We start from the raw sequence: 15,937 nt of genomic DNA, 5'->3' as shown, positions 1-15,937 counted from the left end.
TTTTAGTGGGGGGGTTAACCACCCACCCGCTAGTTAATGGGAGGCTACATAAGACTTTTAGTGGGGGGTTAACCACCCACCCGCTAGTTAATGGGAGGCTACATAAGACTTTTAGTGGGGGGTTAACCACCCACCCGCTAGTTAATGGGAGGCTACATAAGACTTTTAGTGGGGGGGGGTTAACCACCCACCCGCTAGTTAATGGGAGGCTACATAAGACTTTTAGTGGGGGTTAACCACCAACCCGCTAGTTAGTGGGCCCCTACCCTGCTCACTCACACACCTGGGCTGAGTAACTACTTTTTACTTTGGCTCAGTGAGATTAGATGTTCCTCTCTCTCTCTCTCTCTCTCTCTCTCTCTCTCTCTCTCTCTCTCTCTCTCTCTCTCTCTCTCTCTCTCTCTCTCTCTCTCTCTCTCTCCCCCCCCGCTGATATATGTCTGGCGGTCAAATAAGCAGTTAGTCCACTAGGACCTTATTCCTAGATTCCAGAATGTGGTCATCAAGGAAGTACTGTATCTACAATCATCCAGCAGGTTTTCACGAGAGTGTTTACCCTAGTTTGTCAAAATCGGCTTCGTTCACCGAAGACTTTGGGATGACGGACTGATCCCGACAGACTCGGCGGCTGACCTTCGTTAGCACTGAAACTTCTCCTTGAGTTTACCGAGATCAGAGTTTTGAATTGGTCTCGAGAGATACTCCGGCTTCCTTATCATAGACGGTTACCCTTGGATATGTTCATCGTCATCATGCAGAAGTTTTTTCCGCAGGTCAATGGGATCCTTGAGGGAAGATGACGGGAGTCTTGTCCTTCCATGAGACACACTTTCAGGCTACAGTGGTTAAGTTTCTTAAGTCACCGTTTCACTTGGGTTCGTTAAGCCCGCATGTCAGGATGCCAGAGAACCTCAAATCATTCTTTCATTCGTCATGCCCGCATTGGTCTTCTTTGGATTCAACCTCTTCTGGGGCACGAGGGATTCCCTTTTCTTGGGTCTCTACGTAACCCAGACAGGAGACGGACCTAAGACAGTTGACAAATGAGTGTCTCCGCCAAGGAGTTGGCCTCCTCGCCTCTTCCCCAGATTTGATGCTCCCTTCAGATACATCAAAGTAAGGTTGGGAGACCAACCTACGGGCTCTGGTCAGTCCAAACGGTACTGCCTCTTAAATCAACTAGATATGAGGACAGCCTTCCTATAAAACAAGGGGCCCCCCCCTTCGAGAGGGAACTCAGATTTGAACTTCGGCTCGTTTCTCAGGCAACACCTGATGTTGACCTTCAACTTGAGCTAGAACTCGTGGATGGGAAACAGAAAGTGCAGCCAGGGTGATTGCCTCCAGGTTCTAAAACTCTTCCTTCCAAGGGAGTGTCCCTCCAACCCCACTGGTCGACAAACTTCTTACTTGCGGAGAGAATCGTCGATTACAGCAGCAGATGTTGGTTGTGTTTTTTTCCCGTCCACGGAAAAGACTTCCTTCACCTGTTGTCCCCCCTTCGGAGGATTCCTCCAATGAAGAGATGGATTCAACCACACTCTTGCCAAGGGAGTAGTCCCTCCACCAGTCACTGTTCAGCAATCTTCCTGCTTGCTGGAAGAATCGCCGACGGCGGCATCAGACGATGGTTGCCTTTCCCATCCGCAAGAGACTTCCTTCTCCTGTTTAGGCTTCCCTCCCGGAAGATTTTACGGCAGGAATTGGATTCACCCATTCCCCACCATGAGCCTTGTCATTGGCATCAGATTCGTCTCGCTGGTGAGATTCGTCTTGCCCAGCAGACTAGTCACGGCCAGCTGACCCGTCTACAACTCCCGGACGGAGATCCCGAGTTCGTATGGGAATTGGATTCATCCATTCCCTGCTCTTTGATCTTCAGGAGCAGGCCATCAGACTTTTCATGCCCAGCTGACTTGTCTACAACTCCCAACGTAGCTCCCCAGAGAATTCCCTCAGTGACAACAGCAGCCACATGTGAACAACTTTCACAAAGCGGTATATTCACTGCGACTTCATGTCTGGAGACTATCCAGCTCCTCCTCTCTCAGTAAGTCCTTTCCTCAACAAGTTTAGAAGAGGATGTCTGAATAGCTGTGTAGATTTTCGGCTTTGGCATGGAGGGAGTATCTCTTCCCTCGATGAAACTATTCCAGCAACAGAGGAGTTCTTCATTTACCTTTGTGAAGAAAGCTTCTCTCGGGCCCGGAAAAATATTTTGAGTTAATAGTTGCTAGATTACAGGGGTTTCATGGAATACTTAAAATTTGTTAAGGCATATCTTTATATATATCTAATCCTAAAATATCTTATTCTTACGCATGAGTTCCTGGCCCTTCTGATTAAAGATTGCTGGATCCTTCTGGCACTGAAACAGGTCAAGCCAGTATTCCATGTATCTGTATTCTGAGCCTCTTATATCATCCTCAGTAGCTTTGGGGGTTTTATTGTCTAATGTGGCAACAACGTCCATAGTTTCTTTCGCTGCTTCTTGGACTAAGATTAAGCGGAAGGGAGTTTGAGTGCTTCAGGTATTTCATCAATAGTTCAGAGAATGTCAGTTATCCATTCTAATCCCGTCTTTGTGTCTTGAGTTTTATTTGCCTGGCTAAGTAGCGCTAGTGATTTTACTGTGCAATATCAATACAAATAGGAACATTATTGAAGGATAGTAGTGCTACTGATAAATTGGTCTACTGTGTTCTTCTCTAACTAGATCCCTATCACAGATCTATACTAATATTGGAAGAAAATTATTTCACTATACCCATGGTGATTTTGGCAAGCTGGTGTTAACCCTATGTTTGAAGCACACCACTACTGTTACAGCTCATCCATGTTTAGAGCAATTTCTAGCACAGGTTATTCCTACCTAGTTATGAGCTAGCAAGAAACCTAATTTACCTTCTAATCCAATCTCTCTGCCCCATTCATACTCAAAACTAAGGCCCATATTCCTCAACATAAAATTTTCTCAACCAAGTTCTTCATTGGTTCCAGTTCTGGATCTGCCTTTTTTTTTTTTTTTTTTTTTTTTTTTTACTGATCGACAAGTTTGGACTTCATCTTCTTTTTCATCAGTTTCAGGATCAGACTATGATGATCCTAGTGCACCTGGCCATTATTCGTGTCTTGGCTGCAGGCTACTTAATGATTGAAAAATTTACGGAATGGGAAAAAGTATTGTTAAGTGCATAAGAATGTTCTTGCATTCAGAGTTTGTAACTACCTTAAAATAATGACTTGTTGAAATATGCATGACTGTACAATATATTCTCTACGCCTTAAAAATTGTGCTGTACAGTAAAGCATTTATGATAGAGTAGGTGGAAGTATAAAATGTTTTATAGTTATTAAACAGGTAAACATATTACAGTACATGTATTTTAGATGGATTTTTTTTAAGAGTTAGCCATCAAATTACTGTATTCAAGGGAAATACATTGAGAAAATCATTCACAGAATAGTAGGAGTATTCCTTAATATATCATAGTCATTGAGGTTTTGTGCTTTTTAATGCAATATTCTGTCTACATTTTTTATCAATGGTATGAAATACTTCCATTAACTTGTTTCCACTATTTGGTTGAAAACTTCATTCATCTGTTAATTTCCTTGAATTTCATACCAAGAGTATTCTCCATGCATGATGCACTGATTTCCCCTATCTTATTCACAATTACCATATAATTTTTATGATCTCATGCTTTGCTGCTACTGAGGAATGGCTTTTTTTTCCCTCACATTTAGAAATCTTAAAATTGTTTTCTTTCCCTAATGTCCATTCATAAGGTTTCTGTATAGATGAAATTAACTCTGTTGTTTTTTTTTGCAAACAATAACAATGTTATCCCTGTCCTTGCTTGTTTATGGATGAAAAGTGCTGAAGTTTGTGCTGAACCAGGGAGAGGACACTACTCAACGCGTATACTACGCATCCTGCTCTCTCACGTACCTCTTAGCCATGGTGTCTTCCAACATGGCACTGCAGTGGGTTAATTATCCAACTCAGGTAAGGGATGGGAGTCGTGTTATTCTTATTGAAGTCTGTCTTGTTCAACTAGATATCCTTTACTGGGAAATGTAGAATTTGGAATAGCAAGGGTCCATGAGAAAAAAATTGAATAGACAATTATTTCTTGTGTTTTTAGATTAACTTTAATTTGCACGCTGCTCTTGTGTGCCCATATACAGTATACTGTATATTACTCTATTAATTATGTAATTTTTACTTGAGAAATTTTGATTTTCATTATGTCTGCATAGATTGAAGATTAAATTACAGTACTGTATATTAGCATTAATTGTCTGACTAATGGGTAGAGGTTTGGCTTTAAAGTAGTTTTAATGAATGCTAAACAGTTGTGAAATCTAGGAGCTAGATTAATTACTGCATAAGTTTTCATCTCTCTTTCTATGTATGATATTAGAACACTTCGTCTTCATGAATCCAGAATTAGGATTCAGTTTTAGTCACTATTGCACTTCTTATACACCTGTCAATTTGTTTCTGATTTGAGCAGTAAGGGGTTGCTTCGTTTATTAATTATTTAGTCTTATCAGAATTTTTTTCAACTTTACATCTTAAATTGGGACTCTTTTCTTATCTTTTTACAAAGGGAATGTTTGACCTTCCAATTATGTGTTTTGCGAGTGAATAATCTATGACTTGAAATTATGGGCTTATGTGCATGACCTACATCTTCCTTTATTTCTTTCAATATTTAGGTCTTTGATTCATTTTTAAAGATGTTTGATAATGTAACTGTCAAATGGGGGAATGCTATTATGTATCTGAAGTAGGAATAAACATAATTTCAACAGCAGCAGGGATTATCGATTCTACTTTGGAGTGATTTTGTGCCATGGCCATTGATTCATTTTTAAAGATGTTTGACAATGTAACTGTCAAATGGGGGAATGCTATTATGTATCTGAAGTAGGAGTAAACAATTTTAACAGCAGCAGGGATTATCAATTCTACTTTGGAGTGATTTTGTGCCATGGCCATTGTAACATGTAGAATTTCTGTGAGTTGTCGATGGTATACTTTTAGGATACCAGTGTTTCAAAGGGCTTATGAAAGATAGAGGAGACAGGTAGGTATTGGTAATTTTAATCAAAAGTCATCATTAGAGGGTAAAACCCAAGGACCAAAGATACCTTGGATCTACATTGTATTGCCACAATTATATTCCTAGATTGTATTTTTCAGCACACACTGGTAGCTGTAAGATATAATAAGTAGCATGAGATAAAGATCATTTATTTCATCACAGCCCCATCGATCATTATCAGCCCATATTTAAGGTCTTGAATGCCCTCAGACACATCTTTTACCTTTTATATAGAAGAGCCATCATTCATGATTTCTGTCTCTGTACCCCAGTATGGAGGAATTGCTCACATATTTTGTTTGGTGGCATTGCAACTGTTACAAAGTCGTTTTCCAGAAATATACCACTTTGTTGTGAATTGTCATCGTTAAGGGGAGCAGACGCTGCAGTCGTGGCTAATGTCTGTGATTTTGTTGGTAGTTAAAATAATAACCATTCTTTGATACCTCAGGGAGTGAATGTTACCACCCCTATCCTAAGTATATTCTCTTTGGCAAATGATGCTGATTGTAGTTGACCCTTAACCTTTTCTGCATCTTCTTTCCATGGCTTGCCTTCCCAGCTCTCCATTAAGCAAGAATAACAAATCTTATTAGCCTACAGGTAACTTTCTCAACTATATGACAAAGGTCTTGGCAAACAATCGGTGACAAGTCCCCTTCCTTGCTTGCCGTTAGCTGTGAAACCTCATAAGTCTCTTTCCTAAGCATTTGAGGGTCCCTCCTCTTTGACTCTTTCTTTGATAAAGGTACTCTCTCTGGTAGTTTCTTGGAAGAGGTAAGCTGTTGGTTCTGGAAATTCCTTTGTTTCTAAGGAAATTGTAATGCTTATTACAGCCTTGGAAAGAATTACTGAGGTTTCCTCCCCTTGTGGAGTCTTCTTTGAGGGTAACCTACAATAGTGTGGTATCTCTGATGGCTTTCTTTTTGAAGAAAAATCCTAGGTCATTAGATGGGAATGATTACATTGAGATCCTTCAAAGCATCCGAGAACTGTTTATGCAGTATTTTGCATCTATTGAGGACCTTTAGTTGTTGTCGTTAATAATGATGAACTGCTGTTTGATTGTATTGGATTTGTCTCCCAAAAATAATCCACAATATCCTTTATCAGAGTCAGTGAACAGTACTTGAATTAGTTTTAAGTCCAGAAAGATATTGGCTATCTAAACCATAATAATTAAAGTTATAAGTTTTCTCTATGAAAGATGCTGATAACTCGATACCGACTATTGAAGGATAACGTCCTTTCTAATTTAGTATCCTACATTTAGGCCTATCTCTTTGGATGTAGATATGTTTTTTAATACATATCTGGACCTAGTTATAAAATTGTCACTGAAGAATGTTTTTCTCTTTACATGTACCTCTGCCAAGAAGGTTAATAGGGTACAAGCCTTGCCATTCAGTGGTATTGACTTCACCTTTACCAAAACTGTATCGTCTCTTTTGTTATGATTCAGAAGAATGATAACAGACCTAGTCAAGATGCCCTTGTATACAGTCAAGGTATTAAGCCTTTTACCCCCAGGCTATTTGGAACTTTCCAACCCTTAACCCCCAGGCGTTTTTTTTTCAAGCACATTTTGCAATATATATTTTTTAAATTGCTGTAACAGCCTTTATTTTCATCATAGAGAGGTTGGGTTGGTCTCATTCTTTTGGAAAATGCCTGATGTTTCTCATAAAGTTATCAAATATATGCAAAAAAATAATGTAAATAGCAGTTTTTTGCAAGGACGTACCAGTACGTCCATGGGGGTAAAGGGATGAGTTTTGTGAAACGTACCAGTACGTCTATTGGGGGCAAAAGGGTTAAAAGAACACTGTATTATCTTTACCTTTTGAAACAAAATAAAGTAGTTTTGTGTCATGTTTGATTCCCTGTTTTATCCTTTAACAGGAAATTCCTTGGAGACCATGACCACACAGCACTCTAACCCCCCAAAAGAATTTATTTTGCTTTTGTAGAGATAATTTGATCCTTCTTCAAAATGTTGTCTTTTGAGGCCCACAGTAATATTGATCTGGTTTTATTACCTTTTCCCTTCATAAAATTAATTGTACCCCTGTGGAAGTTTAGGTCATTATTTGCAACCGTTTTTTGTTAAAGAATATTCTAATAGTTTATGATTTTTGTCGTATACTGTATTAGCCTCAGACGTTTTAGCTTGAACCTGAGCTATTACATATGCCTTATTCTTCATAATTTTGTGGTATTATAGAGTTTTGGAGAATGTAAAGGTATACAATAGTGAATAGGAGAGATACCTTAGTGTTTAGGTTACCTTTTAGATTAAAAGCCTGAATTTTTTTTTTAGTGTATACTACTGCAAAGTACTAGGCACAGGTACAGTTACCCTTTCTGAACTTTTAAACTAATAGCCTGAAGAATTCTATGTTCAAAAGTTAGCAGTGGATTCAGGTTTAATTTCTTATATAGATAAACTCATGTCTTGGTTGCAAGGTAGTGCCAGTGTTAATTTTTTAGCATATTGATATTTGTATTACAAGTACGAATGAAATAAAAAAAGTTGAGGATGGTTATATGTATTTGAGATACAGTTCAACAATTCAGTTTTCCTTTGGTGTATTGTACCAAAGTTGACGTGGAATTGCTTTGCTTTTGTTATCGGGTTATTTTAGATGCCATTTCTTCAACAGGTTGTTGGAAAATCCTGCAAACCAATTCCTGTGATGATACTTGGAGTAATCATTGGACGTAAATCATACCCATGGAGGAAGTACCTTTTTGTGCTGATGATTGTTGTTGGTAAGCAAGATATTTTATACTTTGGTACAAAAAGTACTTTTAAATGTTATGACTTTCAAATTCAACTTCTTGTATTGGTTGGTGTTAAGTCTGTTGACTATGCATAAGGTCAAAGTCTGTTCCATACCATTGAATGTATTGTAGATAGACATGCATATGTCACAGAGCTATGTAAGGTTGCAGATTTCTTTTCTTTTGCCTTTCCATAACCACGCGTTTACAGTGGGGTAATCTGTATGAGCAACAAGCAGAAATGAAACCTCAGATCATGCATGCCAGCTCAATGTTACTACCATAAAGTCTCATAATTCCCTTTGCATTTATGTAGCCTTATATGGGAAATTTCTTCATGTATGAAAATGAGATTATAAGAAATTTATCTTTTCTTTTCTTTCATGGAAGTTGACTAATGTACTGTACTGTGAATTTTATTTTACAGGAGTGGCAATGTTCATTTACAAAGATTCCAAAGCTGTGTCTTCCACAAGTAGTTCTGGCATTGATCTTGGTGAAATTCTTTTGGTAATTATATAAAATGCTTTTGATTTGTGTTAATATATGGAATAATTTTCTTTATTCTTATACCTGTATTTGTATTATTTTTGTAATTTTCCTTGTTGCTTTGTTTATACATTATGTTTGGCATAAACAAACACTACTCGGTGAGACTTACGGTATTCAGTAAGGGTGTCAATAAAAAAATGACAGTAATATTTTTAAATATTTAACTTAGCCGGTGAATATATAGCTGCAACTCTGTTGCTCGACAGACAAAAAAACTGTACAAAAAAAACTCGCCAGCGATCGCTATACAGGTTGCGGGTGTGCCCATCAGCGCCAACTGTCGGCCAGATACCAAACTCCATGTAAACAAAGACTCAATTTTCTCTCTGTCGACGTGTCGACAAGACGTACTTTACTCGCTGTTGCTAACTGGAGTTTTTCACATCATCTTTGGTGAAGTACTATATTCTGGTTTTGAGCTTTCGCTGTGCAGGGTTTTTCTTCAAATAATCCTTGAACTCTTTTTTGTATCGGATTCATTGTTGATGACTTAGATCGTTTTTTGGAATTTTCCCTTGACCAATTCAAAATGGCTGACCTTTCACAATTTCCCAAGTTTAGAAAATGCAATGCTAGGGACTGTTCTAGGCGTCTTCCGAAGGCTTCTCTCGACCCTCAAACTGTTTTTTCCAATTGTCGGGGTAAAACCTGTCAATTGGAAGATCGGTGTGAGGAATGCGTGGGCCTTTCGGAATTCGATTTTATCGAATTTGAAAAGTACACACGCAGGCTAGAGAGAGATAGAATTAGGAGAAGTTCTTCTAGGTCTATTGATGTTTCCTCTCCTCATGCCCCACAACCTATTCCTTCCCCTGTAGTGGTTGTTCCTAACCCCCCTCCTAGCACTCAGGAACCATCGATGGCTGACATGATGCGTGCTATCCATGCCCTGGGGGAGAGAGTTGAGTCCCTTGCAAGTGACCGCAATCAACTCATGGCGGATGTTAAGGAGCTAAAGTGCCAAAGTGCCGCGGGAAGTGATAAAGTGCCAAGTGAAAGTGTTGTGAACAGTGTTGCGCTTGAGGGTTCGTCTGTTCGTGCCTGTCGTCCTCCTAGTCCGGGACCTCTTGCAAGCTCCCAAGTCCAGGGGAGAAGCAATGTTGCACGACGCATGGGTTCGAGAGGCTTTGATCAGCGAACAGACGTTCCCTCCATGGTATCAGGCGTATCTCCCCAAGATCGCCCCTACCTACGTAAGACGAGAGAGCCCGTTTTTACCTCGTCGTCTGAAGGTGTTTCTCGTAAGAAACTTTGGACCAAGGTCTCACGACCTTTAAAGCGTAAATCGGTCCCTTCAGGACAAGTCCAACGTCCCGGTTGTAGCCACTGGGTCAGTTCGGACTCGTTGCCGTCATCTGATGACTGCTCACCGCCTAAGAGAGGCAAAGCGGTACCGCTTCAGTCACTAACCCCGTCTCTCGCCGCACCTGCTCCCGTAGACCCTAAATGGGCTTTGCTGCAAGACATGCAGTCCAAGCTTACGTCTTTGATGCAGGACTTTCATGCGGAGAAGGTTGCTACCGTACCTTCTGGCCAACAACCTTCCAAGCGATCGGTTGTGCGTCCTGTTGACGCTGAGGTAACCTTCTCGCGTCTACCAGTTGAGGTGGTTCCTCCACCGATGCGATCCAGTGTGGGTTGCCAGCCGCACGTTGACGTTAAGCGACGCACGGAGGTGGTTGTTGACGTTCAGGACGTTCAACAACCATCAGAGGTGACTTGTTTTGACGCGGTGCGTCAACCTCCGCAACCCGGTGTGGTTTCCACTGCTCAACCCAGACGGTCTAGACAGTCTCGGGTGGACGCTGTGCGTCCTCGCGCTCCCATGGTTGTTGACAGTTCACAGACTGTGCAGCAGTTCCATGACGTTGCGTCCGGCTCCGTCACGCATGCACCAGTGCGACCGGACTCAGCAAACCAGACGTTGCCCACTCCGTTGCCGTTTCCTCATCAGTTTTCGGATGAGGAACTTTCTGATGAGGATGTTGCTGAACAACAAGACGATCAACAGTCAGAACTGGACGAGCCTAAGTCAACTCAACCATCTTTGGACTTTAGAAAAGTCTTGGCTGTATTCAAAGAGTTGTTTCCTGACCAGTTTATTTCTGTGGCTCCTCGTTCTCCGCCGTCAGAGTTTGTATTAGGCATGCCTTCTACCGCACCTGCCTTTACTAGACTCGTCCTCGCACGCTCATCTAAGAGAGCTTTGCGGCTGATAGGAGACTGGTTAGAGTCCAAGAAGAGTTTAGGGAAGACAGCATTTGCCTTTCCCCCATCTAAACTCTCTTCTAGATCGAGCGTCTGGTATGCCACGGGAGAAGTTCTCGGCTTGGGAGTTCCTGCCTCTGCCCAGGGCGACTTCTCAAGTCTTGTAGACTCTCCCCACCGCCTTGCCATGAGACGCTCGAAGATTTGTTGGTCACCATCGGACCTGGACCCCTTATGAAAGGGATCTTTAGGGCTTTTGAAGTCTTTAACTTTTTAGACTGGTGCTTAGGAGCCCTGAGCAGGAAAATCTCTTCGACAGATAAAGATATTTCTTTGCTCATTATGTCCTGCATGGACAAGGCCGTCCGTGATGGGTCCAATGAGCTAGCTGCCTCATTCATGTCCGGAGTCCTGAAAAAGCGAGAGTCTCTCTGCTCGTTCCTGTCTGCTGGAGTTACACCATGCCAAAGATCTGAACTTCTCTTTGCTCCCCTTTCCAAGTGCCTGTTTCCAGAAGTCTTGGTAAAGGAAATTGCTGCTTCGTTAGTGCAGAAGGACACTCACGATCTAGTTGCGTCCTCAGCTCGCAAAGCTCCCCCTTTGCCTTCATCTTCTGCTAGACCGAGGATAGACACTCCAGCGTCTCGCTTTATTCCGCCCTTTCGTGGCAGAGCCTCCAGCAGAGGAGGTGCTCGTGCCGAAGGGAAGCGAGGGAAGAGGAAAGGATCCAAGTCCTCTAAGGGCAGAGTCTGACTGCCCGCAACTTCAGACAGCAGTGGGAGCCAGACTCAAGAACTTCTGGCAAGCCTGGGAGAGGAGAGGCGCAGATTCACAATCTGTGAAGTTACTCAGAGAGGGGTACAAAATCCCTTTTGTACGCAAACCCCCTCTAGCAACGTCTCCCATCGATCTCTCTCCCAGGTACAGAGAGGAAGAAAAGAGACAAGCCCTGAAACTGGAAGTGTCTCTTTTGCTAGAGAAGGGAGCGGTGGTCAAAGTCTCGGACCTTCAATCACCGGGATTTTACAACCGCCTCTTCCTAGTGTCAAAGAAGACAGGAGGGTGGAGACCGGTGCTAGACGTCAGTGCTCTGAATGTCTTTGTCACAAAGACGAAGTTCTCCATGGAGACCACAAAGTCAGTCTTAGCAGCGGTCAGAAGGGAAGACTGGATGGTCTCGCTAGACCTAAGGGACGCCTACTTCCACGTCCCCGTTCACTCAGACTCCCAACCTTTTCTGAGATTCGTTTTCGAAAATGTGGTCTACCAGTTTCGGGCCCTGTGCTTTGGCCTAAACACAGCTCCTCTCGTGTTTACGAGGCTGATGAGGAATGTGGCCAAAAGCCTCCCTTTATTTGGACGACTGGCTTCTCAGAGCCTCTTCCAGTCGTCGCTGTCTGAAGGATCTCAAGTGGACTCTAGATCTGACCAAGGAATTGGGACTCCTAGTCAATTTGGAAAAGTCGCAACTGGTCCCATCCCAAACTATTGTGTATTTAGGGATGGAGATTCACAGTCTAGCTTTTCGGGCTTTTCCGTCGGCCCCCAGAATAGATCAAGCCCTGTTATTCATCCAGAACATGCTGAAGAAGGAACGCTGCTCAGTCAGGCTGTGGATGAGTCTGGTAGGGACGCTGTCATCCCTGGAACAATTTGTGTCACTAGGAAGACTACACCGTCCTCTTCAATACCATCTAGCTTTTCACTGGAAAAAGGACAAGACGCTAGAAGCGGTCTCGATCCCGATTTCCGAAAAGATGAAGTCTTGTCTGACTTGGTGGAAGGACAATATCAACCTAAGAGAGGGTCTTCCCCTGGCTGTTCAGACTCCCAACCACGTTCTCTTCTCGGACGCATCGGACGTGGGCTGGGGCGCGACACTAGACGGTCGGGAATGCTCAGGACTGTGGAACTCGAGTCATAGGAGCATGCATATCAACTGCAAGGAGCTGTTGGCAGCACATCTGGCCTTGAAAAGCTTCAAGTCTCTCCTTCGAGGCAAAGTGGTGGAAGTAAACTCAGACAACACCACGGCCTTGGCGTACATCTCCAAACAAGGAGGTACCCACTCACTGACGTTGTACGAGATCGCAAGGGACCTGCTCATCTGGTCAAAAGGTCAAGACATCTCCCTAGTAACGAGGTTCATCCAAGGCAACTTGAATGTCATAGCAGATTGTCTCAGTCGGAAAGGGCAAGTAATTCCAACAGAATGGACCCTCCACAAGGATGTGTGCAAGAGACTTTGGGCCACTTGGGGCCAACCAACCATAGATCTCTTTGCAACCTCGCTGACCAAGAGGCTTCCAATCTATTGCTCCCCAGTCCCGGACCCAGCAGCAATACATATAGATGCCTTCCTCCTAGATTGGTCACATCTGGATCTCTACGCATTCCCACCGTTCAAGATTGTCAACAAGGTACTGCAGAAGTTCGCCTCTCACGAAGGGACAATTTTGACGTTAGTTGCTCCCCTCTGGCCCGCGAGAGAATGGTTCACCGAGGTACTTCGATGGCTAGTAGACGTTCCCAGAAGTCTTCCTCTAAGGGTAGACCTTCTACGTCAGCCTCACGTAAAGAAGGTACACCAAAGCCTCCTCGCTCTTCGTCTGACTGCCTTCAGACTATCGAAAGACTCTCTAGAGCTAGAGGCTTTTCGAAGGAGGCAGCCAGTGCGATTGCTAGAGTAAGGAGGGCGTCCACCATTAGAGTCTACCAGTCGAAGTGGGAAGTCTTCCGAGACTGGTGCAAGTCAGTTTCTGTATCCTCGACCAGTACCTCTGTAGCTCAAATAGCTGATTTTCTCTTATACCTGAGAAAAGGACGATCCCTTTCAGCTCCCACTATCAAGGGCTACAGAAGCATGTTGGCATCGGTCTTCCGGCATAGAGGCTTAGATCTTTCCAACAATAAAGATCTTCAAGACCTCCTTAAGTCTTTTGAGACCACCAAGGAGCGTCGTTTGGCTACCCCTGGATGGAATTTAGACGTGGTGCTAAGATTCCTCATGTCAGACAGGTTTGAGCCGTTACAATCAGCCTCCCTGAAAGATCTCACTCTAAAGACACTTTTCCTGGTATGCTTAGCCTCGGCTAAAAGAGTCAGTGAGATTCATGCCTTCAGCAAGAACATCGGATTTTCGTCAGAAAAAGCCACCTGTTCGCTGCAACTTGGTTTTCTAGCCAAAAATGAGCTGCCTTCTCGGGCTTGGCCTAAATCTTTCGATATTCCCAGCTTATCGGAGATCGTAGGCAATGAACTAGAAAGAGTCTTATGCCCTGTTAGAGCTCTTAAGTTCTATTTAAAGCGTACCAAACCTTTACGAGGCCAATCTGAAGCTTTATGGTGTTCAGTTAAGAAACCATCTTTGCCTATGTCAAAGAATGCTTTATCATACTTTATCAGATTGTTAATACGAGAAGCTCATTCACATCTGAGTGAGGAAGACCGAGCTTTGCTTAAGGTGAGGACGCACGAAGTTAGAGCTGTAGCAACTTCCGTGGCCTTTAAGCAAAATAGATCTCTGCGAAGTATAATGGACGCAACCTATTGGAGAAGCAAGTTAGTGTTCGCGTCTTTTTATCTAAAGGATGTCCAGTCTCTTTACGAGAACTGCTACACACTGGGACCATTCGTAGCAGCGAGTGCAGTAGTGGGTGAGGGCTCAACCACTACAATTCCCTAATTCCATATCCTTTTAATCTGTCTCTTGAAATGTTTTTAATGTTGTTTTTTATGGGTTGTCCGGAAGGCTAAGAAGCCTTTCGCATCCTGGTTGATTTGGCGGGTGGTCAAAGTCATTTCTTGAGAGCGCCCAGATTAGGGGTTTGATGAGGTCCTGTTGTATGGGTTGCAGCCCTTGATACTTCAGCTCCTAGGGGTCTATCAGCATCCTAAGAGGATCGCGAGGCTCCGTAAGGAAGACGTACTTATAAGGCAGAGTAATCGTTCAAGTCGACTTCCTTACCAGGTACCTATTTATTTTTTTTTTGTTATTTTGATAACTTCCAAAATGAAATAAAAACTCTTAGCTCATAAAATGTAAACATATTTTACTGGTCTCTACCCACCATCCTGGGTGTGAATCAGCTATATATTCACCGGCTAAGTTAAATATTTAAAAATGATATTTTAATTATAAAATAAATTTTTGAATATACTTACCCGGTGAATATATAAATTAAATGACCCTCCCTTCCTCCCCAATAGAGACGCAGTGGGACGAGGAGAAAATTGAGTCTTTGTTTACATGGAGTTTGGTATCTGGCCGACAGTTGGCGCTGATAGGCACACCCGCAACCTGTATAGCGATCGCTGGCGAGTTTTTTTTGTACAGTTTTTTGTCTGTCGAGCAACAGAGTTGCAGCTATATATTCACCGGGTAAGTATATTCAAAAATTTATTTTATAATTAAAATATCATTTTTCAATATTCTTCAGCTTCTGTCCTTGACTATGGATGGCTTGACGGGGGCAGTGCAGGAGCGAATGATTGCAGAGTCAAAAACTAAATCTGGTCACATGATGCTTAACATGAATCTATTTTCTATCGCTTATCTGGCAGTTGGTGAGTTGTATTGAAGTGCTTGTGTTACTTATTGTCTTTACTCAGATATTGTTGTTGGTCGTATTTAAAAAGGGTGTTTTTTGTTGCAGTACTGATTACGGGGTTTTATAAGAGTTAGGGAATGGCAGAGAAATAGTCAACATATTGAAACTCATGCACTATATTATCTTTTAAAGGTTTTTCTATGTAGAGTAGTTCTTTTCGCATTAAATTAAACTTGTTCTTATATGTATACTAAACTTTCGTCCTATATAATAAAAAATATCTTGAGCAGAGCTATAATGACGGTTAAAACAGAGGTAGGTAATGACAGGTGGTGAACATGGTAGAGTACTCCAGCCCACCCACCTGTCAAAGACTTCACTTTTGTCTTTGTCTGTAACAAGTATGGACGTACAATTGCCTTCTATCCAAGGCTGTTTAATCCTTTTCTAACTTTTCAGTTTAAATGGTTGATGTTACAGCTTCGTATTAGTAATGGAACAAAGCAAGAGTGCGTTGACATTGTATTGGTTTATGGGTAAATCAGCGATAGATTCAACTACTAATGGACACAATTCTTCGCAGTTATATGAATTTTACCAAGTGTAGACCATGGCCTCCCATTAGACGGGCTTTTTATGTTGAGGTGATATAGAAATAATGTTGGAAATACACCAGTTTATATAGAAATGGAGAGAGAGAGAGAGAGAAAGTAAAGGGGAGGGGTG

The 15,937-nt window shown here is 42.3% G+C and overlaps 1 protein-coding gene across 1 annotated transcript in view; it reads left to right on the top strand.

Moving 5' to 3' along the window:
• The window catches only part of meigo (Solute carrier family 35 member B1 homolog meigo), a 64,376-nt gene that overhangs the window by 25,791 nt on the left and 22,648 nt on the right, over nt 1–15,937 (top strand). The window contains exons 3-6 of the mRNA XM_068388058.1: nt 3,882–4,012; nt 7,781–7,889; nt 8,329–8,411; nt 15,101–15,227. Of these exons, the coding sequence (XP_068244159.1) occupies nt 3,882–4,012; nt 7,781–7,889; nt 8,329–8,411; nt 15,101–15,227 (450 nt within the window). The remainder of the gene's footprint in view (nt 1–3,881; nt 4,013–7,780; nt 7,890–8,328; nt 8,412–15,100; nt 15,228–15,937) is intronic.

Source organism: Palaemon carinicauda, chromosome 15 (assembly GCF_036898095.1).
Source record: "Palaemon carinicauda isolate YSFRI2023 chromosome 15, ASM3689809v2, whole genome shotgun sequence".
In the NCBI taxonomy this organism is placed as follows: Eukaryota; Metazoa; Arthropoda; class Malacostraca; order Decapoda; family Palaemonidae; genus Palaemon; species Palaemon carinicauda.
This window is presented reverse-complemented; position numbering and strand designations above follow the sequence as displayed.